This window comes from Clytia hemisphaerica, unplaced genomic scaffold (genome assembly GCF_902728285.1).
Source record: "Clytia hemisphaerica strain Z4C2 unplaced genomic scaffold, Clytia hemisphaerica genome assembly, whole genome shotgun sequence".
Lineage (NCBI taxonomy): Eukaryota > Metazoa > Cnidaria > Hydrozoa > Leptothecata > Clytiidae > Clytia > Clytia hemisphaerica.
The window spans coordinates 1,426,932-1,453,444 of NW_027103598.1; the positions used below are offsets into that span (position 1 = coordinate 1,426,932).

General features: G+C 32.7%; 2 protein-coding genes across 4 annotated transcripts; both read right to left on the reverse strand.

Annotated features, from left to right (window-relative positions):
* Window positions 1-3,828, reverse strand: LOC136801919 (SH3 domain-binding glutamic acid-rich-like protein 3). The gene is made up of 3 exons (XM_067058600.1): window positions 3,688-3,828; window positions 949-1,116; window positions 1-504 (listed from the first exon to the last, which is right to left on the reverse strand). The coding sequence occupies exons 1-3, from the start codon at window positions 3,730-3,732 to the stop codon at window positions 442-444; spliced, it is 276 nt and encodes a 91-aa protein (XP_066914701.1). The 5' UTR covers window positions 3,733-3,828; the 3' UTR covers window positions 1-441.
* A 1,255-nt stretch (window positions 3,829-5,083) lies between these two features.
* Window positions 5,084-26,513, reverse strand: LOC136801934 (coiled-coil domain-containing protein 186-like). 3 transcript variants are annotated; one of them, XM_067058628.1, is made up of 19 exons: window positions 26,281-26,510; window positions 18,750-19,103; window positions 18,195-18,432; window positions 16,382-16,516; window positions 15,530-15,727; window positions 14,972-15,076; window positions 14,548-14,646; window positions 14,169-14,255; window positions 13,739-13,881; window positions 13,211-13,391; window positions 12,429-12,491; window positions 11,975-12,059; window positions 11,693-11,772; window positions 11,515-11,546; window positions 11,039-11,192; window positions 9,914-10,110; window positions 9,562-9,631; window positions 7,929-8,078; window positions 5,088-6,369 (listed from the first exon to the last, which is right to left on the reverse strand). In XM_067058628.1, the coding sequence occupies exons 1-19, from the start codon at window positions 26,307-26,309 to the stop codon at window positions 6,298-6,300; spliced, it is 2,472 nt and encodes an 823-aa protein (XP_066914729.1). In that variant the 5' UTR covers window positions 26,310-26,510; the 3' UTR covers window positions 5,088-6,297. The 3 variants fall into 3 exon arrangements, with proteins under 3 accessions (XP_066914731.1, XP_066914729.1, XP_066914730.1); XM_067058629.1 differs by lacking the exon at window positions 26,281-26,510 and adding an exon at window positions 22,321-22,345; XM_067058630.1 differs by lacking the exons at window positions 9,562-9,631; window positions 9,914-10,110 and having other exon boundaries at window positions 5,084-6,369; window positions 26,281-26,513.

Here is a 26,513-nt window from a genome sequence, read left to right on the forward strand (position 1 = left end):
TTCATAGTTTATAATATTTGACATTTTATGTACATTTGATTTTGTATTTCAAGACTTAAAAATAAATTGCAAATAATGATGGACCATCAGTTAAATTTCATTTTGTTGTAACAAAGACTAGAAATAGGAACAGTTGACAGAAGAAAATAGAATACAAAATTAAGAAAATTCATTCTGGAAAATAAATAAAAACTTGAACAAAAAGTATAGGAACAAATAATATAATATTTGGCATATATAATAAACTATAAAATAGTGATAAAATTATATTTTCGAGTAAACTCTTCATCACAAGAAACAAGAGACAAGATGGAAGTTTTGAGATAGCGTTTACGTAGGTATTGTCTTTTTACTAAGCGATCATGCATTTACCGTTGGTGTTTGTTGGGATATTTGATCTGTGTGAATGTTTTAATGTTTTTAAAATAGTGAATAATTATTTTATAACTTCAGGAATTCGTTCAATGTTTCTTCTTCGACTGCAGCATCAAATGCACCATAGTCCTGTGAAGAAAAGTTGGGAAAAAATAAAATTGAATGTGGTATTGAAATCTACCTTAAAAAATGCAGAGTTGCTAAATACCATCATATGTAAATTACGTTTTATATCTTAAGTAGAAACTGTAAAGAACAAAATTGAGTTAATTAATTGGCTGTGAGTAAGTAAAGTTGTAAGTTTAAAAGTTTCAAAATGAGGTAATAATTATATAGACTATTTCATTCAATCAGAGAGTTTTGTTAAATCAATTTCTTTTTCATACAAGTTACAGATAATCATTCAAGATTTCTTTCCGCATAGGAAAATACAGGAGAAAATGGACCATGTAAATGGACCGCACCCAGGGGCAATCTTCCCGAAGTCGATTTTTGCATCTTTTCCAGATCAATCTTTTTTATTATCAAAGACAATTTAAGAGTAAAAATGATAAAAATGAAATCAAGACTCACCCCGCAGTATTGGTCACCGTTAGCAACTTGTGGTGGTAAAGCCTTTGGGTCACCAGCAATCTCTCTCATTTTTGCTTTGCCTTCTTCTGAAGCAGAAATATCAACGACTGTGTATTGGATTTTCTTGCCATCCAACACCATTTGAATCTTCTGTTGATGTTTCTTGATCTGAAAAATGAATAAATTTTTGGTGGCTGAATTTCTATTAGCTCATTTTGACAATTTGACCAGAATTGGGGGAAGTGTTGTCAGAAAGGTAGGATTGGTACCCTGCATTAGACTGAGAAGGGTTGATATTAAAGAAAAAATATTTTTTTCAATTTTTAAAAATTATATAATTATTTACCTTTTTATATATATTTTCGTGGGTACTAGTGAGGTCTGTTAGCACAAAAATACTTCAGATGGTGATTAAAGCATGAAATTTGGCACAGATGATCCTTAGAGGGTCTAAAACTTAATTTTAAACAGTAACACCAAATTTTTCCACCTGGCCACCTGCCAGATGACGTCATCAAGTGGCTGGTCAAAATATTATTTTTTTGAAAATATTCAAAATCTGATGGTTCCAGCGGAAAGAGCATGAAATGCTGATAAAAATTGAGGTATAAAACATGCCTTGAAAATTTTCCTATCAAAAGTTATGGAGGTTGAAAGTTTTTTGATGACGTCATCATAAGCCTTTCCAGGCAAAACTTAAAAACCTCGTAATTTTGGTACAAGTTGACCAAATTTCATGTTTTATACATGAATTCAAATTCCACACATGTAAATGGGTCGGCGTCTGGGTCTTTCAAATTAAATAAACGGGGGGCATAATTACCGGGGGTTGGAAAATAGACCTTAAAAAACCCTAAAAAGGGTCAAAATTGACTAAATTTAGGCTTTTTAGAGTAAAACAAGGAACTTTCCTTTTGGTAGCTGGGAATTTTTTCAAAAATTAATAAATGAGGGGGTCCTAATAACGTCCGAGGGGTTGGAAAAAAATTGAAAAATTAACAAGCGGGTGGGGGGGGGGGCGTTTATTTGGCACATAAGAGTAATCTTTGATACACATTTCGGCAGGACGCTAGTGTGACTAACTGAATAGACCTTTTCGCCTTTCCATCCGCCATATTGAATTGTATGCAAAAATTATGTGGCCGAATTGCCGTGGTGAAATTCCCTTAGAAAGTATGCAAAACATATGCAAAAAGAAAGTATTAATATAAAACTTACATGCATAATTAGCATTATATTAAAGTAATCTTGTAGAAGAAAGATTAAATTTGCTTCTTTTGAAAACTAGAAAAAATAATCAAATTCGCCCACTTCTTAGAACAAGCACTTCAAAAAACCATAACATTAGACATAAACTCAAGCTGAAAAATCACCCACGAAGGTACAAAAATAATCCTTATTCGGCTGACGGTAAATTATTCTCCTGGGAATAGAACCGCCAAACGATCAAATCAAAACATCGATCTGAACCCGCTGAATGAGTGACGTCATAATTACTTCTTTCAGTTTGCATGTTTTGAAAGTTGATGTGTGTACTCCGTCTTCGTGGAATTTTTTAATGGCATGAAAACAGAATATGCAATGTCTTTAAGAACAAATTCCTAAAAGGCTTTTGTTGTTCGGTAAATATTTCTTTTTGGATTAAGAAATTCCATCTTTTATTGTTCTAATGATTATAAAATTTATTTATAAGATGCTTTGTTGTCTTTTTAATCTTTGTGTAAACTTGCATATGTTTTGCATATTTTCCAACTAAATCAAACCACAGCTTTTTCGTTCCTATATTTTTGCATACAATTCAAGATGGCGGATGGAAAGGCGAAAAGGTCTATGGTATTATTAATGGCTTTCAAATGGTCAAAGAGGGTTACAACCCACCAGAAGAAGAACTGGAAAAGATTAGATTTTGCAAAGGGGAGGGGAGCTGTAATAAATTCTCAGACATCGTGTTGTCTTTCTGTGACAGCTCTTTATATAAAGCTGTGGTATTTTATCAACCACCCCTGAAAAATGGCTTGGTATCGTGAAGTCGGGTAACTTGCATCAATGGAGGCTAACATGCTTAGTCCTCAAATGACTAACCAATCAAAGCAGCAAAATTTCAAAACAAATGAACTACGCAGTTTCGCTCACAGCTCTACTCTACCATTTTTGTTTTGATTTAACTTTGTATTTTAACTTAAGGACCAGAAGAGGTCACTCATTTGAGGGCTATGTATGTTAGCCTCCATTGATGCAAGTTATCCGACTTCACAGTACCCTCAACTCACCAAATGGGCATAGTTATACAGCTAGAGGATATTTAGTAACTTATAGCGTTTATAGTCCAAGGCAATGACTTAAAAATGCAGGGGGGGCTATTGATTGGGCTGTTCCAAGTGTCCCACATGGATATCCATAACAATTAGCTTTTGAAAACTTCAACATTTCCTCAACATTAAAGATTCTTTTTAAGGAAAAGTCTTGGATTTCCCGATACAGATGACAACCAAATAATTAGGAAAATCCTTAGAAAGAACCTTTTCCAAAATTTCTTAGGATTTCCAAGTGGAAAAAATTCCAAAAAACCATGTTGTCTTCAGGGGGTAATGGTCTTTTTCTGGAACTGTCCATTACACAGAGCCTTCTATTTCATGTCTTTCTAGACTTTACTTTGGGACTGAGGTTGCTGGAAATATCATATGACTATGAGGCCTAAACTCTTGGATAAAATCAAACAGAATCAAAAGAAGACTTTACCTCCATGTTGCTGGAAACAGTTGAGAAGTAGCAAGTAATAGACATGTTGAATTTGACTTGACAGAGATAACAGATGACCCAAAATGAAAGTTGAGTGTAAAACTGAAACACAGTCAACCAAAAATCAGCCGAACCCTCTCCGTGTCTTGTCAAATGAGATATAATCGTAAAGCATAGTGGATATAGAGCTTCAAAATAAATCAAGCAGAGCTGAGCGATTAAACTCGAGTTTAAAGTTACAGTCCTTTGAAGGGAGATTTAGTTTTCTATTGAGGGCTAGCTTCGTATAGAAACAGCGGAGCGAGCGGTTTCCAATTGGAAACGGAAAGCCCCGCCTACTTTTTAGGTTTTTCCCTCTACGTTTTAACTTTTACAAAGTACAGTGTAATTGTTTATTTTTGTTGAGAAATTCATATGTTTTCAATTACTTCCATGTCAAATGACACAATTCCTCTTAAAGGCTTTATATATTTGTTTGGTAATATCCTAATCCTGATGGATGTGACAAGAACATACGCGCGTTTTTTTAAAAGAAAGTCAAACGGGAAGTCATACATAGCACATTAGCAGTTCGATTGAAGACCTTACTAATACTACCAGACTCAGTAGTCTGAATCACAGAACATGACCGCAGGCACCACACAAGGTAATATATGAGCACACAGCCGTTAGTGCATATCAGCAACCTAAAGATCTGAATGGTTTGAAGTGCCTGCCCTGCTTACCTCACAAAATGATCAAACGCGCTCGAGTACCGCGAGTATCACAGCTCGAATAAAAATATAGAAGAAAAATTGGTCTCTTGGTCTCAAAATAGAATAGATAGTTCGCCCAACAGGCCCTGATTTCTGCGGAACCTTCAAAAAACGTTCTGGTAAAGATTAGGGGCTAGAGATAGGCTAAAAGGGGGACACCATGTAATATATGAAAACATAAAAACAACAAACAACAAAAAGACAAAAATGATTAGCGAAAGGTTGACATTACTCGAAATACAAAGTATTCTATCTATCTAAATTGACCTTGAGAGAACGCTCGACACACACGTTCAGAATGAACGGATTGGTTAAACACGAGAAGGCATTTTAACATTATTTCAGATGATCTTCGTTTGGTATATATTTATTTGACAGTGTAGAAATAAAATCTATTCTCAAAATAAAATGTTTCAAATATGATAAAAAATGAAAACATAATTGTAGATCGTGAAATTGAACATTAAATTCTCATCAGATCATTTCGGATTTAGTTTTCAGGCGGAGACAGATTGTTGTTCAGTTTTCTTATAAATTCTTGAGAAAAAAGTATTAAAATTCGTCAACAAGTCGAAAGTCAACATGACCTTGCACGAATGAGCAGGAGGAGGGTTTGAAAATAAACGTCATACATTTATTATGCTTTATTGATAGAAGAAAACTTCATCCGAGTCATGTTTTGTATATTTTCATTGTAAAAGTTTTAGTTGCCATATCACCAATTCATATTTGGTGTAGATATTTCTACAGAATACGAAGCTCTACAACCTTGCTGAAAAGCTACTCACTTGAAAATTACGTATCTTCATGTGTCAGTGAAACATATATAATGTTCGACCTGAAGAAATTTTGAACCCGCCATCAGATCAAGTGACGGATTTCGGAACGAAAAAAACTAGAAGTTAAAACCAAAGAAAATACACGAACACCCAAATGAAAAAAAATCTTTAAAAATTTACAAAAAAACAATTATTTGGAATCTTTTATCAACTCTACAAGTGTATAAATGGGTCTATAATAATAAATAGAATGTATAAAAATTTATCAGAACCTGGATGGAAACCTTAATCATATTTTCAAATAGTTTCGTTCATGTCTTCTTGTATTCATTTTAAGCGAAATACATCCTTTCTATTGGTTAGAGGTGACGTAAAGAATGAATTAACCAATAGAATAGGCTCAAAATAATAACTGAAATATAACCAAGTGCGGTCAAATAGTCTCGACATTTAAGATTTCAATCATCTTTAATTCATAATCAAATTGAAAACAGTTTAGGTCCTTTGAACTGAAAGCATATGAACCCAGCCCCTCATTATCCAAATAAGAACTAACTAAAAAATGTTTATAAAAATCAAAAAAACATAAACATAAACAAAATTAACCAAAAAAAATAACGCTATAGACAATTCGGAAGATATAAACAATATTTTTCAAATACAGTGTGTTTCAAATTAATTGACCATATAAATTATAATTTTATCAGGAAACCTTGAAAAGAAACAATGGTCGAATGAATGTGCTATGAGAAATCTTAAGTGAGATAAACATATTTATATTCAAAGATAGTTGAACTTCTCTGGCCCTATCCTCATTTATTAGGCTGCACGCACCCCGTGGTAAGTTTTCATACCAGGGATCTATATCGGGTCAAAACCATTGTTTTCTTGGCATGCTACGATCTCTTGGTATACTACGCATCGCCTATATCAAAACATATCAGAAGGGATGCGTGCAGTCTACTTATTTGTTTGATTTCTTATTCGATTTTGTATTCATCATTAAAGAAACACATTGTATTTGATAACAGAATGACATAAAAATAATTCTTTAAAAAATTCTACGTAAAGTTGTGTTACGTTTTTTCTGCAACAGCCTTATCGTTTGATAGTTTTGCAATTTCAGCTCCTAATGTGTTGATATTTTCCTGAAGTGGTAAAAAACAAACACAAATGTTAGAACTCAATATCAAGTTCCCTTCAAAAGTACGAAAATACGGATAGGCATAAACTCCTTATGTTTCCTTAAAAATTTGCATGTATCCAAATTCTAAGGAAGATTTCCGATTCTCCTTCTTTGGTTTTTCGGAACGTAACGATATCCTTTTTAAGAAAGGGGAGTTCGAAATAGTGGATTTTGGGTGATAGGCGCTCAACACAACCAAAAAAACTCTTTTTTTGAAATGTTCACATAATACATAAATTCTTTTCGATATTAATGTAAGTCCGATAATCCAAGAGACTCGTGAATATTTTAGGCAAAATTCTTCTTCCGACTTCCAAAAATCAAAGAAATTTAAAAAAGGAGTTTGAAGGAAAAAATCACGCAAACCTCTAGGGGAATGAGATTTTTTTGGATATTCTAACAAGAGACTCCTTTATAGACGCATACAATTCGTTAGAAATTGCAGTTAAGCCACAAAAAAATGGTAGCCAAGCATACATAAAAATCAACACCGCGTGTTATGTGGAAATTGTACACTGAAACATGGCATAAACCATGTACATTATGTGAACAATCAAAACATTCACGCTGGGAAATCTCAATTATATGTGTATCAATATAAAGCCTCACAAGAAAGGATCATGCTGGGTTTTAACATTCGAAAGAAAAAACACTTTCATTGAGTAAAAAAGCCACTAATAACATGACTGAATCTCCATTAAATCTAGAAGCATTACTGCATGGAATACCTAGCTAGTATAAACCACTGCCTGAGTAGAAGAAATCCATGAAAATTACTTTTTCATGAACCTAGACGCAACCCTGCGTTTGCACACAAGGGATCGATGAATTTCGAAATTGTGTTACGTTAATGCATGAGGGGGAGGGGGTGGGGGTACCGAATCAGTGTACGGACCAATAGCTGATGGGTTGGTGTATAAGATAAATTTATACAGTGTACTATTAAAGGGTGGTATTGAAGCTCTGGTCGTAGAAATATGTAAGTACAATGTACTAAAAGGGTAGTGGCTCTGACTGCCGAAAGAAGTTCTAGTACAATGTACTAAAAAGGGTGGTGGTCTATTTTTTTGGAAGAAAAATTCCAAAAGTCAAGTTAGTACAGAGTACACTATGGGTTAGTACAGTTGGTATCCCGCCTGGTTAATGTTTGAATTGCGAAAAAAATGGCGTGACCGCACGAAATTTGGGTCAGAATGGGGCCACTAATAATTGCTTTAAAACTGAAAAGATCTTGGCAAAAAGGGATGATATATACCAATTTTTGGTTGAAAATTAGTGACTAAATGGTTGTGAAAACTCAACATAATGGGTGTACCTTAAATATATTCAAGGTAAAGTTCCAAAAGTTTGCGTAAAAATCGGTTATCAAATATTGTTTCATAGAGTAACTGTGTCATCCTGGATAATTCCCCATTATTTTGAACAATATTCATATATCAATCATCTTCAGTTCAGCTAGAGAAACATATGAGATCAAATCCACTCCAGATTGGAGTTTCATTTAGGAAAGAAGAAACATACTTTTAGAGTGATATTTTTCAATATGGTGTCTTCAAGGACAGCTTGAAGTTTTCGATTTATAGTTAATGAGAGATCTAGCGTCATCCCTTTATCGGTAGTTTTTCCTGAATACACAGACGCCATGATGCCACCATGTTGGCTGACTTCAGCCTGAAAAAAAAACGAATTCAAAAAATATGAAATGAGTAGACGGAGTGTATGAAAAACCTCTTCCTAATTTAGTAATAGGTAGCAAAGTTAGATATCGGTAGATACTTTGCAACAACATAGGGGTTTCTGAAGAGTTCACTTGCACTACAACGTTTTTCTATTTACGATATGCACCATTGCAATGTCTTCCACGGACCCAACAGCTGATTAATTGCAAGTGACGTATTGACTGATTTTACGTCACTTGCAACCAATCAGCTGTTGGGTCCGTGATGCAATATCAGAAGCCATTACAATGGTGCATATCATCATGAATTGGCTAACCGGAGATTAACGCACCCTGTCCATCCTAGCAATACATCTACCAATACTTAGCTTCACGAATGTGCATTAAAAAATGGAAAACCATAACCCCGACTAAAACTAGAGTCTAATGATTGAGTATGCACAAAGTTAATACAGACTTAGAAGTATCAACACAAAGTGTGTGATTCAGAAAATGTATTTAAGTCAATCAGTTCAAAAAGTAACAGTCAGTACAGTCAGTCGTGTGTCAATTATTTGTCAATAAAAAGTGAACGTGCATGCATGCTAGTGTAATATGTACAATACAGTAATAACGTAATGTGGAGTGGAATGGTAAGAAGACATGCATTATGAAAAACTGAAATAGGATGAAACACATGCACATAAAAGTATACTATATAACGTAACATATAATATCGTAACATATAAATTAGCACAATTAAAATAAATACTTTAAATTTTAAACCAATTAACTAGGATCCCAATAAAATATATGAGATAATAAAACAAAACATAATAACAACTAAACATGAAATCAAAATTCAAAATAACATATGCTATCCTAGTATGCATACACAAACGAGCATCATAGGTGTAAGCTAATATAAAGTTAAAATTTCTAACTAAGATATATACTATCGTAAACTATCAAAAATATAATTGAAAAATGAATTTAGTATAAAAATGTAATTGAAAAGAAATAAAATTAAGTTAGTATAATTTAAAATAATTATTGCAGGCTAAGAAAAAAATACCCGAAAAAAATAATACTAAACAATTTTAAAAATCCAACGTCTATTTAGGGTACTAAAATACTAAACGTGTAGCATAAGGCGCCTAGTAAAATTTATCAAAATAATATATAGAACGAAGAATAATAAGATAAAATAGATATAAAAATAAGATATATTTAAAGATTAATAGTCGAATTAAAATGCATTAAATAGCGTTATAGTGTGAGTTTAAAATAATTTAAATGTTTGTGTGTTTGGGTTAATGTTAAGTGATGACGTCATTATAATTGGGAAGAACATGGAAAGAAGAAAAGAAATAAGAAATGGACGTGGTGAAAGAAGAGTTTGTGTCAGTTGTGTGTACGTGTAGCGTCTGTCTGTGCGCATTTAACACGAGATGAAAAAATCTGAAATAAAGACATTGCTTAGCCTGTATACCCTACCTTGATTCGATCATAACGATCAGGGGCTATTGAGCCTGATTCTTCTTTGAGTACATACGATTGTATAATTCTATGAAAGTAAAACGACGTTCTCAGAATTGTTACAACTTTCTAAATAGTATTCACCATAAACCTATGGTGAAAACCTGAAAATTCAAGCTGAAGAATTTAGTATAATAGATGTTAATTTTACACGGGTACAGAGGAGTATCGAATATCCAACAAAAAAGAGCATAATTGAACGAACTAGATCGCTTCTTAAGAACACAGTAAATGAAGCCAGAACACAGATGATCAGAAAGCTGCGAAAAAAAAGAAAATAAACAAAACAAAAATAGTGTCTGAATCTAACTTTGTTTTTCTCTGTATATCTTGTGTTAACTGATTAATATGTTCTTCCATGAACTCTAGTTTCTCATTTTTCTTTGCTAACACTCTTTGTAATTTACAGATACGTTCGATAAGAACTTTCTTGTCAATCTCCACTTCAGGAAATTGTTGAGGTTGTAAGGCTCTGTGTGGTTGGCTGATGTAGTGATCTTGTGGTATCTATAGAAAATCAAAAATAATTTAGTTTGTAAGTAATATGTATAGGCTATAAATTGTGCATTGCCATCAATAAAAATAATTGACCAGGTAGGAAAAATGACCTAAAAGAAAGAATATATTAGTTTTAATTGATAATATCATAAAAACACGAGAATTGGTGAAATTACAGAACTGCTCAAGTGCTCAGTTTCAGTTACCGTACTTGATGAGCTCCCTTTACTTTAAAATCGATTATCGATAAGAAATCAATGCACCTAGACATCGATATGGCTTTATCGATTTCATCAATAATCAATTTCAATGATAGTTATCGATAAAGACAGCTTTGTAAGGTTTCCAAGAGACGGCAGTTAATAAAAAAATGGAATTCAAAAATTCCAATCAATACAGATCAATCGATTGAATTCAATGTACGCAAATCTAGGAACGGATCTAGGTTACGGACCTGGTCTGAAGAAGGTAGTTTACAGAAAAAGGATAGTTGTGAGTAAAATCTTTTGAATTTAGTATTTTAGGTAAATTTTATAGTTCTTAGAGAGGATTACGTGATTTTATTTATGAAGCAAACACAAAATATAAACGTTAACGAAAATACAAACACAACCATAGACATCGAAAGATAAACATTCATAGACTAACATTGAAAAACATCTATAAAATTTTAAAAGAAAACATCAAAAAGTTTCGTACCCTCACTTATAAATTAAGTACTAAAACACCTGAACATGCTATCTATCCTATTTATCATATCTTTAATTTCCATTAGATGTAATACTCACCATAAGTAACCACCCAGTGACGCCCACTCCTAAAAAAGTTCACGAGGACCCCGAATCTGAAATTAAAATTTGAATGTCAATAATCATGGAAGGATATGGAAAGCTATCAAAAAATAGCCTTGAAACTCGACTCCCTTTTTCAATCTTACCATAACACTTTCATGTTGAAGGAGAGGAGATGCATTAGGTGGTGATTCCGGATTTTGACCAACACGTTCCAATGAATTGCATGATGAAGTACGTGAACGGCTACTCAAATTCTCGTTCGAACCATTGTTTGATGACTCCATTTGCTCGATTTTTCTGAAATAAAGTATATAAGAATATTTGAAAATAATGTAACTGAAGGATGTAGTTGATTATTCCTTGGGTATGAGGGCAATGATCTCATAACAGACATCTATTCTACGTACACCATGGTCTGCTATAAAAGTATGTAGCACACTAGCTCTTTCGCCATGGCCTTTAAAGTGAAGAATCTGCTTGGAGATTAGGAGGACAACGAATAGGCCAACCCCCCCCTCCCAAAAAAAAAAAAATACGTAAATAAAGCGTCTGTGTCGGTATCTTATCAGGAAAATACAACTGTCAGAAAATCAATGAAATCAAAATCAATTGAATTTACTTTGTAGTTTGTTGTAGCTGTCTTTGAAGGTCCTATGAAGAAGTAGAAAAAATACTTTAAATACAAATACAGCGATACACACGAATTAAAATTTTAAAATAGCTTCAAGCTTTTTGTTGCGGAAAAATCCTATCGGGTAGGGATCCGAATCAATAATGGTAAAACCAAAAATGCTTACTTTGACGAGGGCCGCGTTTTTCTTTTTCAAAACTTTCAGTTCGTCTTTGGCTTCTTCCAATGTGTCATTGACTTTTTGCACTAAAAATAAAAATAAGATGAATGACAGGAACCCTGATTTTCAGGTCCTCTCCTCAGTCAATCAGGATTTAAAGGTAGAGAAAAAAGCACTGGGTCTTAGGTCGTTCAAAAACGAAAACATATGATATTTTTCATAAGTCATGAATGGATTTTCTCTTGATTATCAATTTAGATTATCAGTATAATATGAAATATTTCAAACCTTGTGTATCTTTCTCTTTGATTGTATTATTAGCAACGTCTAATGCTTCTTGTATTTGCTTCTTCTCCTTTTCTAATTTGCCAATCTGAAATCGAAAGAAAGCAACAAAGTGTTACGATAACAAAGAAAGGTGTGAACACAAGAAATTCTTTTTGTGTATTTACCTCGGCAACAGTAATGGAGTGTAGCTCGGCAGCACGTTATTTACAGGAACATAATTTTGGCTAAATATGTTCAAAGTCCATTCCGTTATTCGTTGAAATGGAGAGAATTGCCATTTATCAAGATAAATCAAGCATAAAAATCCAAGAAAAAATTCAAAATATAAAACATATTTTCTTTGAATGATATTTCGCGATCTTTACAGATCTTTATCAAGTTATTCTTCATCATTTATCAAGATACATTTTCTATCCGAGTCGAAGTTTTATACATAGAATAAAATGATACATACACTTGTTTGTGTTTCATTGAAATCTTTACTCGACTGTGCTTTCTCTAACATCACAGCATCCAACTAAAACATGGAATTACAACATTTGCATCAACATTTCAATATTATGCCCTTGCTACCCCGGCCTACCTCGTCAGGTTTTTTGCACTAAGGGCCAAAAAACTATAGTTGGTCACCCTTAAAATCGCACATGTATGGATTTTCCTAAAATATAGCTTTATTCCAATGTTGTAGATGTCGTCAAAACCTTCTTTGGTAGTTAAAACTTTTTTGGATTGCCACCAAATTTCCAGAGATTTTTTGCAGTACGAAGTTTTGAGGTACCTTGTTCATTCAGACACTATTTAATAAGAGAGCCCCTTCCTTGATTTTCATGAAATTTTTTCCACTAACAACCTTCCTTGATTTTCCAGTTTTTCGAGGAATGGTTGATTTAAATATCAATTGAGCGTTTGTTTGAAAACCACGCAGGTCACAGGTCTAGGAAGTTCACTTCTGGTCCTTCTGGCTTTCATTCCATTGTACAGATCCACATTATTATATTGTATCGGCCCTTGTTCACAGACTTTTTTTATAAGCAACTCAATTTTTCGGGTCAGGGCTTGAATTGCATAGCATTCTAGCTCATTTTCTGAAAATTAGCTTTGACCACTCCTGATATTATACCATATTTAGGCTTATTGGGTCAAGGGCTATCGTTTGCCATGCTTAGATTATTTAAAAAGCTTTTACTTTCAGAGATCGAGCCCTAACAACTTGGGTGCTTATAAAAACATGTGTACCTTTGTTTGTAGTTCAGCCACAGTTGATTTGGATGATACATTGTTTTCAGTGAGAGATTGTGAATATTGTAAGATTTCTTGATGACGTTCTGATTGCTCTTTGGCCTCTAGCTCCGCATCGTGTAATTGTTGTTTCAGAGTTGTCTCCACCATTTGAAGTCCTTTGATCGTTGTTTCATATCTGTCAAAAAGAATGGTTCGGTCAATGCTAAACCGTTTTGTATATTGAAGTTTAAAGGACACCTTATTTTATCAAGTCGATAGAGAAATACTGAAAATTGGGCAAATATTTAACACAACCTCATCAAAATAATTGTAATCTTTGTGGAAGATTCAATACTAGGACTATTTTTGAGCAAATGGACGATTGCAAAAATGAAATCGCGTTATCAATCTTTAACTAAGGTTTTATGTTGAAAAAAAAGAAAAAAGAAAAAAGAAAATGCCCAGTGATTAATTTTTTCGCATAGAGAAAGTCCAGTCCTAAAGAAACGAAACTAGATATGCATGCAGTCTTCTGGTTCTTACTCTAGTATGGTTGCTTGAACATCTTCGAATGTTTTGACTTTCTCTTTCATTTCATCAAGTTTTGTCTCCATCTCAGCATAATCTTTCGTCTTTTCATTCAATTGTAGCAACAAGGAACTGTTTCGACCTTCCAAAACCAAGAACTGTGCAAAGAGACGTAAATAATAATTTGTTGTTATGTCAAAAGGCGAGGTATTCCCACTTTCCTTGGAGACTATGGGCTAAAAGCTGTTTTTTTGGGTATTTTTACAATAGTTTTCAGATTTGAACATAAACGCCCCGTAGAGATTGTGGGATTGATGCAAAACCGGTAGTTCTTGGTTCATGCACCATAAAGTAGAATTAAAAAACGGAGGGTCGTCCAAAAATCATCCTTGACTTTGTTAACACCAAATTAACTGACAGTCTGACATTTTTGTTGGAGCATTACCTGGTTCTTCTTATCACACAATTCGTCTGCAAGTTTCGAATTATCTTCTTTGATAATACTGATCGCCAATTCTTGTTCTTTATTGATCTATAGAAGAAAAACAAATAGAAAGATTAAGATACAGTTATAAGTCATCACCCTCGATACATATGATATTTGAGGCTCCATAATTCAGCATTTAAAAATCACAGGTGTCAAAGAACAAAAATATAAAGAGTTTCGTAAAAAAATCGTTCCTTGTGCCAGTAATTGATACAGGTCGTATTCTGAGCGTTTGTGACCTAAGTTGTCATTTTTAAATATTTTCACCAAAGAAATTAGAGGGTAGATATTACGAAACAATTTCTTCTTGAATTTGAATGGCAGAGTAAATGCTAGCCTCGAGTTGTTTAGATGATTCTTCATCATGTTCTTTGAGTTTCGTTCGACATTCTTCCAATTCTTTGTCTAAACGAACTGATTTGATTTCTTCATCACCCTGCCAAGGAAAAAAACATATGCTGATTCTTCATTTATGACTTAATATTGAAGAGTGTTTTACATAGGGCAAGTTCTATTTTAAAGACTTTGTTCGATCCGAACTTCTTTGCTGGAATTTTGTAACATTTCGTGTCGGCCGACACATTATGGCTTGAAAACTCGATGATACGCTGTTGTATGCTTCTTACTCGATGTCTTTATAATAACCATCGAGCGCAAGCGAGGTTGAGCTATGCTAGCTTGGCTATGATCTCTACGATGATGAAGCTTAAATGATTTTAGAGGGACATCGTATTCATTCGACAACCAATCTATAAACCTACCTGGTATCTCTCGATCATTTGTTGGCAATCCTTACGAATCATGTCTCCTTCTTCTTTAGCTTGTTGGATGCGTGATTGGTATTGAGATATCAGTTTCTTCGTCTCCTGGAAGGTGAAAACATAGTCCGTATAAAAAACCTGATCTGCGGTAGGTTTTTGTTAGTTTATTTCCATTGTTCGTAACAAAGGATTAAAATCGATTTGCTCAGTTTTTGATCAAGTTACCAAATAGTCCTCTTGGGATTTTAGACTTAATCACATGATCAACAAGTAAGCAAAACAAACTAATTTCTCAGCGCACGTTCAAGTTAGAAACAGTAGAAAGAAATAATAGGCTTCCAGACCAGGGTTTCTTATACAGACTATGGTGAAAATGAACAAAAAGATGACCCAGAATACTAAAAATCGTTCTTTCTCCAAAATCAAGATCTAGACAAATTTGCAAGTTAAGTACCAGATGGTTTTTTTGCAACAAGCTTTTTAAAAGGGTGCCGTGTCATAAAATTAAATTCTACAGCCGATCCATTTCAAATTTCATTCCCAAAAATAAACGTTTACCTTGTGAGCTTCTAGTTCAGCTGTCAACTTATTCTGCGCCCAATTGATTTTTGTTTCTTGATTTTTGATCTCTTCCTGTTGTGTTTCAATTTTCTTGTGAAGTTTTGCGAATTCTTTCTCGTGAGATTCACTGTTCGAAAAGATGGACTTGATTTCGTCTGTTTTGCTTTTCAATGACGATTTTGTTGTTTCTATCTCCTGGAAAAAGAGAAAAATTTGTTGAAGACTATAAGATTCAGAATGCAAGAATGGCCGTCTGTTTGGCTTTTCAATGATATTATCTCCTGGTATTATATGCATATGTTTAAGTAATCGGTATTCTGTTAATAATCTGAATTAAGTCAAAAGAGCCTTCTTTACTGAATTCCAGGAAATAAGGTTTTCGGGCTCCTTTTCACTCTTCAGTAACTCAGCCAGTTAGTCTTCATTCAAAATCTTAACTCGCCGGCCTTGTGCATCTTCTATGTTTGTTAAAGTTATAAAGTTTCACAGTAAAGTTGCAACCAATTCAATTCAAAGATAATTTATTTGCCTGCATAACATTAAATTAGTTGAAATTTACAAAACTTGAAACTTATATAAATAAATTGGGGGAGCAGGCCAGGCTGGCCATCCATATAGAGGTTTAACCCGACTAATCAATGGGATAACTGCTGCAATCGACACCTTGACATTAACAATCCCCTTTCAAATGTCCTATCCCCTATAATATGACAACTCATAGGCCTTGTTTTGGTATACATGAGTTCCTAGAGAAAGAATGAAAGCATGTCTATCCCGAGGGTTTGTGTTCTTTGGGGGTCTCGAAAGATGATAAGTAGCCCGCAAGCTGCCCAATCCTTATTCACTTACATTTTGTTGATCAAGTATCTTTTTACTTTGCGTTGTATTGTTTTGTTTGAGTTCGTAATTCAAGGCTTCCAGTTTTGAGATTTTGATCAAGTGACCGTCTTTCTCTTTCATTGTGTCTTGGTATAGTTTGGTGACCTGAAGAAATGATATACCCAATAAAAGGTTTGCCTTTCATTTGATGCGCACTGGGCTATCGACTTGTAATTATTTGATATAGCCTCTGCCATCCCAATTACAGCGGAACAAGAAAACCTTTATTTTGAGCGATGTTTACAAAAACAGTTTAGTTCACAGGCTAACCTCTGATTAAATCCTTATTACTCCGATCACTCTGTAAAACATGACTCTGTTCAGAGTCAAGGGGGGGAGCGCTTTTATGTTTTTCATCTAAAAATAGGGATAAATTTTGAACAAGATTTTGAGTGCAAAAGGCGACGCGGTTTTGAATGTTTTGGCTGAACCATTCTAAAAAGGTTTAAATTTCTTTAAAAAATCCTTTGAATTTTGCATAAAACTCATAGCTGTTTGCAGAATGGTGCCATTCGATGTTAATTCGATTTTACAATCGACTCTATATCTCGATATTTTAGGAACTATCGATTAAAATATAGATTTGAATTATGTGAACTATTTCGTATCGCGGCTGATGAAGAGCTAGTTCGAATTACAGGCTTTACAGATCATACAGCCGGGAAAGATCTAAATAATAGCCAGAGATTCATTCATGACATGCGTAGGTTAGCAAAGTGTGCCCTAAACAAAACGAACAATGATACGACCCCCTGTCTTTAAGTCGGACATATAAATATAGAGAGAAGTGTCCCTTATGCTTGATTATAATTTTCATTTTCTCACTTTGCAAAATTAGGAAAACTGAATATAGTTTATATATTAAGGAAAGGTGGCGGAAAAATCATTTCCATATTATTCCTTATTGCCGATTCTTTCATGGTCATGGAATCATGGCAATAAAGTATGGCTAAGTCGTTTGGATTTTTTTTACAAATACTTAAAGAAGGAAAAGGATAAAGACAGAGATCTCTCTTTTCATTCAAAAAGATTATAAATACCGAAAATACGATACAAAGTGTATGGGAAATTGTGCGACGGATAAGACAAACAAAAGTGGGTTATATAACAGATAGTTTACAGAATGATACACCAACTAACGGATGACATAACATATCCTTGATGAAAAATCTATCTTAAAAAAATCACTTCCTCAAAAAACAAAAATAATAGCAATTTGCTACTAATTATTCATTAGCTCATTATCTTTTGATGCCAACATGTCATCATATTATAGAAATGTTTAAACGACACTTTGTATTACGTAGTTATTACAAAGGTTACGAAAGTGATTATAAAATACTTTTATGTGAAAATGTTCACTAAGGAAACCATAGAGTTTTGGTGCTAATGATCAAATTAGCGTATGTTTTACTTGAAATGTAACATTTTCAAAAGATGTAAATTTTACACCGCCATAGAGTAAGAAGAAACTCTAATGAATGACGTCAAAACCAAACTTGTGACAAATCCCTACGCGATTCTTTTAAATTTTAGCGAATGAAGTTAAAATAAAGTTGATAAACAAGCCCATCCCTTCCTGAGAAGACTTTGAAAATAACCTTATTTCACACATGGGATGTCAAAATTGAAAGAAAGCTTATAAAATTGCCAAAAAATAAAGCATTTTGTTGATGTTTTGACGCAACAAAAAACAATACATCTTTAACGAGGCACTTCTTCAGAAATCAAGATAGGAAAGGAGAGATTATCAGACACAATGAAGAGAAAATGTTGTCTTTACCTGTTCCACCTTGGCACCCATTTCCTTTTGCAGCACGCCGATCGCACGTTTGGCAGCCGCATCGTGGGCTGTTAGTTTTTCGTTCGATTCGCTCGTTAGCGCCTTTTGTTGTTTGATATCATTCTCTAGACGATCTATAGTCTTTTGATATGCAGTGGAGAGTTCTTCTCTAGATGCACTCTCTTTTTCTTTTTCCTTTTTTGACGTTTGATTTAATGTGTCTATTTGATCTAAAAGTCTGAAAAAAGATATTTCAAATCAAAACTTTGATGACGCTATGACATACTATGATAAAACCAAACATGACTTGACTGGACAAAACATTTCCACAAGAAAGAAGACCTTGACCCTTGAAAAAACATAAAATGTACTGTCCTCCAGACGAATGGGAATACCTTCCAAAAATAAGGTTAAAGTAGAGTACCTTCCAATGATTATAGAAAATTAAATTAACCGGAAAAAAAAGATGGAGAAAAAAGTTGAAAACTCGTTCACCTGTTGATCCTTGAGTAAAAAAATGAAGACAGAAGACTGAAGGGTCTTACGATAACTTACGATTTATTGCTTTCTTGTAGCCGTTTGATTTCTAACTTTTGTTCGTCTATCAGTTTTAAATGAAGTTCGTTCTCTTGAAATTTCGCTTCAACTTGCTTCTGTAATGCTACATAAGTGTCTTTTAATATCTCATATTCTGAGATAATCGATTTAAGTTCTTTTAAACCAAAATGGTTTTCTTCTTCGTTATTTTCATTAGAGTCATTAGAGCTTGCTCTATGTATTTCGATTTCATTAATGTGTGACAGATCTGTTTCCAAAATAGTCTTTAGCTGGGATACGATGTTATTATCAAAATCTTTCTGTGGTGTTTTGTCTTTGCTTCCAGTGATGTCCATCTTGACATTTTTCAGCCTGGAATAGAAATTTGAAAAAGCCATTGCCTAAAATGTGTCTCTTAATTATAGATCAACGCCATACAAAATGCACGTGAATAAAAAGTTATAGATGTATTAAAACCGGGTTGAAATAATACCAAAACAAAATCACAAAATCTAATTTGAAACATCATGAATTCTTAACAAAGAGATCAAGCTTCTCAAGAAAAGCTTTAAGAAAAAAAACTGAAAATATACATTGAACTGTATGTCTAGAAAAAGAGAAGAAAAACTCATTTATGTAAATATTATGTCACCATATATCATACTATCCTATTAGAAAAATCAGTTGATATTTTGAAAATTTTCTCTATCTGATTTCTGTAAATAACATTAGGCATGTTAAAACAATCAGAGGCTATCAGAAACGTTTCAGTCGGGTTGACATTGAAATTCATTAACTTATACATTTTTTAAAATACTAACTTATAATATCTATAAAACCCTATTGCTTAATTAATATAGTCGCCCTATAAACCAACTATATTGGCATAGCTCCCGACTTTTATTATGGAATATTATTATGGGCAATAAAAATAGAGTACAATAGAGCTAGTAAGTCGACTCCTTTTAGTGGGGATTTTTAGAAGACTGGAAGATGAAATGTTCATTAAAGTTATTAGTTTTTATAATTGAAATACCAAGGCATATGCTCATTAAGTGGCAGATACATGAAGTGCTTCTGATAGAGATCTACAACTGTTTGTAAATTAATTTTTAGATGGATATCACATTGATATTCTTTCTCATGTTTTTCATTTTTTAAACGTAGACTCTGAAGTGGAAATCTGCAGACAAGTCAATCTTTATTTTAATGATAAACATTTTAAATTTTCTTATTACGATGATGTCGCAATCACTGAAACACAAACTTTACATTTATCACACATCTTATTTGTTATACTTCATTTTTGCAAATTATTTTGATTGACAAGGATAGAAAAACTTAAAAGTCTAATTCCGTTTTCCTTTTTTGAACTGGTATAGATTAGCCTCTTTTCTCTTTTCCACTTTCTTTCTTTCTAGTCTCTAGTGCCTTTTTAAGCATTTTTTTCCACAGGTTACAACTTCATTGTCATTGTTATTATAAGAATTTGAACAATATTTGTTTCCAAATCGTAGGGTTTTTAACTACCTTATTGGAACTAATTTTCGCGGGTTTTAATTTAAGCGTTTTTCGCGGTTTTTCGTCAAAATCGCGAAAATTTGATCCCGCGTAAAATTTTGAGAGTTGAAAACCGCGAAAATTAATTCCCGCGAAATACAATTTTTTCCAATTTTATCGAAAATTTTGAAAAATCCCTAGGAAAATGAAAGAAATTTGTCCAAAAAAGGGCAAAGCCGCGAAAATTAAAACCCGCGAAAATTCCAGAATGGAAAAAACCGCGAAAATTAAAACCCGCAAATGCAATTTTTCGGATTTTATTTTTCGACCGCGAAAATTAGTTCCCGCGAAAATTAGTTCCAATAAGGTAGCAGAAATAGTATATACACCCCTGTCTCAGTGCCCCGGTGGCATGGTTTCAGTACATGATTTTTTTCAGTACATGGTTTCAGTACATGATTTTTTCGCAAATTGCAATTTGTAAAAAAATTTCATTTTCGCTGTCTTTATTGAGTGCCAGTGAAAATTGTTCCACATCTGCGACGATCTTATGAACTTCCAGATATCTCTATGGACACAAAATTAACACCCCGCATTTCGGGAGGCCCCTGGTGGCATGTGAAAAAAGTACCTTTCAACGCAATATTTTGGACGACACTTTTGCCTGCATATTTTTTCCTAAACTACAAGTAAGAATCGTGATTTTACCAAGAAAAGAAAAAAAAGAAAAAAAAAAAAAAGAAAAAAAAAAAAAAAAAAAAAAAAGAAAAAAAAAAAAAAAAAAAAAAAAAAAAAAAAAAAAAAAAAAAAAAAAAAAAAAAAAAAAAAAAAAAAAAAAAAGAAAAAAAAAAAAAAAAAAAAAAGGAAAAAAAAAAAAAAAAAGGGAAAAAAAAAAAAAAAAAAAAAAAAAAGAAAAAAAAAAAAAAAAAAAAAAAAAAAAAAAAAAAAAAAAAAAAAAAAAAAAAAAAAAAAAAAAAGAAAAAGCAATAAAAAAAAAAAAAAAAAAAAAAAAAAAAAAACAAAAAAAGAAAAAAAAAAAAAAAAAAAAAAAAAAAAAAAAAAAAAAAAAAAAAAAAAAAAAAAAAAAAAGAAAAAAAAAAAAAAAAAAAAAAAAAAAAAAAAAAAAAAAAAAAAAAAAAAAAAAAAAAAATGAAAAAAAAAAAAAAAAAAAAAAAAAAAAAAATAAAAACAAAAAAAAAAAAAAAAAAAAAGAAAAAAAAAAAAAAAAAAAAAAGGAACAAAAAAAAAAAAAAAAAAAGGGAAAAAAAAAGAAAAAAAAAAAAAAAAAAAAAAAAAAAAAAAAAAAAAAAAATAGTGATTAATACTACGGGTTGAGAGATAGGGGCTTGTTTGATAATGAGACTATTATCTCAAACATAGTATCGGATGCCAGAATTCAGTCAAAAGAAATCAAAGGAGTGCAGCTCTCTGACACTAAAGCTGAAAAGTTCCTTCTAAAACTACGAAAATTGATTTTTATGGTGACATATGAAACTTTTGTTGAAACATCAAAAGTATATGTGAGAATAATCTAACTAGACATTTTTCTAGCAGCTAGAATGACTATCTCCAAAATCCTCTCCATCTGAATCCAAATGTATAACAATAACACCATTTTTAGGGGTGTCCCATATTTACCCCTTAATTTTAACTGTCCCGTAATTACCCCAGATGACTATACTGAAAAAAATCATGTACTGAAATCATGCCACCGGGGCACTGAGACAGGGGTGTGTATATAAACTCTATTATTTTATGAGACTGATGATGGATTAAACTCTGGAAAGCTTCGAAAAAAGATTAATTTGTTATAGCTATGCTATCATTTTAACTTTGCCCTCAACAAGCCAAGCCCTCCCAAACACTGACTGCCTAAAGAAAAGTCATCATTCTAAGAACCAGTATAAACGCCTGGATAAATTCAATAAGTCACTCATTTCAAATGTGTGAACAAAACAAATTGCAAAAAAATATATATTGGTGAAAACATAAATTTTCCACACTGAGATCACTGAACTTTTATGGCTCTGGACACACTTTTTCTCCCAGTTCTGTTGGATGTTTGTAAAAAAGCCAACGCAATACTTACGACTTTGCCTGGCATCATAATATCTAAAAAAGTAGAATTAGTGCTACCTATTGATTAACCTTTTTTTTAGCTCTGATCAAAGATTTTGAAATATAAATCAAGGCCAGTGACCATTGCAAAGCTCTAAAAATAACTATATAAACAAATTTTAAATTGGTAATTTCTTTAGAATCTTGAGATAATTTAGTCAGAAGTTGGTGATTCATGGTCATGGTAAATTTTGGACCATTATTAATCCCAACTTGGGAAAAATATCTATTTAGCCAAGGTAAGGTAATTGACTAATATATCAGTTAAAAATCTCCTATATAGTTTTTAAGAACTTTTGAATTGTGTATATGATTACTTCAAAATAAGTTTTTAAATTTTCAAAAAATTTTGCACCTTCAGCAGTAGGCTTAAATAAAAAAAGAGTCAAAATTTTCAGTTTTGGCTTCATATATTTTTTTCCTACAATTACGAACAGTCTTTATCTTTAAAACATGATCATGTTAATATTGAATTTGAAAGGTAATTTTCAATATTCAACAAACTGTAACTGAGTTCTGTGTGACTGTAAAAGTTATTTTGCTTAGACTTCAGGCTGAAATCAAATTACAGCATTGTTTATAAGGTAGAAATTATGCAAGTCATATTATTCTTGTATGAAAGTTTTTATTCTGTGTTATGATTTTACTAACATTTGTGACATGTGTTCAGCGTCCATCTGCACGTTTGTTCCCTAAAAATCTAAAACCCTAAACAAGAATTTTACAGGCAAGAAAAATAATAAAAAATAGGATAGGCACAATCACTGCTTGGGAAACAATATTTTACTAAGTGAAAGAAAATTTGACTAAATCAGTGATTCCAACATCCTATCTAGTTCTTTCTTCAAATCAGTCCAAATAAGTAATTGGAAAAGAGTGGCCAAATTAGACCAAATTATCATTGTGTCAATTAAAGACAGTCTCAAGTCCATTTTTTCAATTTTGTAATACAGATGATTCAGGTGATGAAAAGAAATCTTACCTCTTACTAATCAACATAATACAAAAATAAAAACTCCAGGATTGACGACCCTTTACTCAAAAAAACAGTACTATAATTTCATTCACAAGAAGAATTTATAATGCCATAATTTTAATACAAGTTAGCATACTTTTAAGATAAAAGATTTTTCAAACACAAGTGATAAAATGACCAGACATTAGACGTGTAAAGAAAACCATTGGACTGTCGAAAATTGAAATATCTTAGCTTTAATAAACAGAAAAAGAAAGGAACTTTTATTAGTTTAAGAATAACTATATGTAAGATGTTTATAATAGCATTGTTACAATGGACTGTGAAAAAATGTTTGGGTAGCGGCTGGACGAAATTTAAAAAAAGTTCACTTGGCCAATTTCTAAGGGGTATCTATAACTTTTGTAGGACCAAATGTCATGTTGAATTAATTAAAAAAACTCCAAAGACTCTAGCATTAAAACATAGAGTTAAATGACAACACATCCTACAAGGGAATTTTTATGGCTTGCTCCAAAGGCTTTCAAATTGGATTTATAGTAGGACTTAAAAGGCTATATTGTATTGCACTGAAAATTTATGGGCTAAACTTGCAAGCATATTCAAGATTTAGGGCCTAAAGCTTTGAAGCTAACTATTTTGGATTGATTCAAAATCAGTTAGTTTTTTAGTTGCAAAAAACACCCATTTCCCACAAGCATTTTGTGGCTTTTAAGGCCATTTTTTGAAAGTGTGCATGCTGCAAAATAGGGTGTATGGCCTCAAGTTGATTCCAAAAAGAATGTTAACACCCTTGTGCTTATTTTCAACAATCAATTATTTGGTAAAAATATAGGAAATGCATCAAATCAAATGAGAAAAATACATTTTGATTTCGCTCACTTTCTTCATTTTTTAAACAATCTTCAACACCTAATAGAAAATCTCAAAAATTGAGTATTTTTGCACCTGGTGAGCAAGGGCTTTCAAGCAAGAAGTTTGGAAAAGTGTGCTGGGGATCGTACTTATTTTAAAATTTTGGAAGAGCGAGAAGACGTAGCTATCTTGATAATATATTTTGCAAAATAAAGCTGAATAAATTCTCTTGAAGTTGTTTGAAACATTTTTTGCTAAAAAAAACTTTCTTTCCTGGAGATTGGAAATTAGAATTTTTTCAAAAATCCTGTAATTATGTTACTACTAAGAAGACGTCAAACCGATTGGAGAATTAGAGAACGCCCGCCGCCCATTGCCCGATGGGATTAACAAAAAACTCGATTTAGTAGTAGACAGGCAGCTGACGACATCTGAAATCTGGACGACTTTGGGACAAACGTAGAGTTGATTTTTCTTATTCCCATATATCTACTGATCCTAAAAATTTTACTCGGCGTCCGAAAATTTATTTAACGGACATGTCCGGTAGTAATTTGTCAAATGATGACGTCACTACCAAAAGTGAAAATTTGATTTCAGCATATAATATTGATATATATATATACCATTCGACGCATTTTTCTATCTAGATTCTAAATCACATCAGTCTCAATAGGTTAAAATTTAGATTTCAAAAGTTATGACTTAAATTTGACATGTGATTTTGGTCAATCATGACCCTCTCACCCCCTAAAAATGTCAAATTTCAACGTCATCAAATCGAAAAACAATTTACACCATTCGAAAGCTCGTCAAAAACTATATAGAAGACAATTAAACGGGTATATTCGATTTCTCAGCCTAACTCGAGAAAATTGAGATCGTAATTCCTTATAAAATGAGGCATTTTTTCAAAAATGACGTCATAGAAGAGCTACGGACCTCAATAACTTTTCATATTCTAATTTTTACTTATTAAGATTGATGTGATTTGAAATCTTTATAAAAAAACGCTTCGAATGGTATATAAAACTTTGAAATTTTGCAACATCAATTTTTCACTTATTGCTTGTTACATCATCAATTAATAAATTATTCTCGGACACGTCCGGTAAAGATTTTTAAACACGCCGAGTAAATTTTTCTGACTCTCTAAACTATAAAGATTTCAAAATAAGTACTCAATATTTGTCCCTCGAATTTTCACTTATTCACTTTTTTTGATGTCATCAGCTGCCTGTCTATAGGCAGTTAGGAACATTTGCCGAGTTCCTGTACGTGGCCGCAATCAAAAAAATCATAACAACACTCATTAAAAAATGGCGTTCGTGTCTTTTTGCACTTTTTTTTAGCCAAGAGAATGTAGCAAACATAGTAAATATAAGCACACTGTGCTTTTAATTGGCTGAAAAATTTTTTTGCGTCAGAAAAACTTTTTCAAACTTTCAGCAATGATTGACCAAACTGTTACGATGAAAATTATCCAGCGCATTTTTTATCTTCTTACCTTTTTCATCTTCAATGAAGCATTCAAAGTTTACTGAAGTTAAGCACATAAGATATTCTTATAATTATTGATATTCACTGAAACATCATTTTGGGCGTTTTGGCGTTACCACCCTCGAAACAGCGGACGCCTCTGTCTTTCCGCAACTCTGTCCACCATTTTAGATGGCCTTAACAATAGATCTAAAATTGCGCCATAATCTTGGAAGATAATTTGTTTTGGTCTCCGGCTTTGGGAAGTAGCGATGTTTTTGGTTGTTTTAGATGGAAAATGGTAAGAAACTTAAGTTTAAAAGTCATTTAGCTTTTGCTAGCTTTATAGAATGGCAGGATCCTGGATGGTTTCCCGAACTGAAAGGAGGTGGTGGTTAAACTTCACTTCCAAATAGATCAGATTTCTTTAATATATATAATATATTTGAAGTACCTCCTTTTTTGGTTTGAGTGAAAAGCAGCTATGCTCATTGGGCCATCCCAGAAAATTTTTGTTACCCCCCGTCAAACACGTGCATTTCTGTCGTCCGCCCCCCTGTTACAGACATATTCTGGAATGGCCCATTCCAGGGACAGAAAAGGAGTAGAAAATTCACATACCATGATTGTTGCCTTTGAAAAAGTTTCATTATGTACTTGTAACTCTTTTAATAACTGACAGGAAAGTAACTTAAGTTGGTCTTTTGGTCTTGGTTGAACTAAGACCTCTTTCCTGGATGTTACTCAAACTCAAAATGACTTAAAGTGGAAAATCAAAACTCAGAAATTGTGACAAGGAAAACGAAAGTAATAGATGAAGAAAGGCTCATTTCCTGTTTGAATTTGGCAATTAT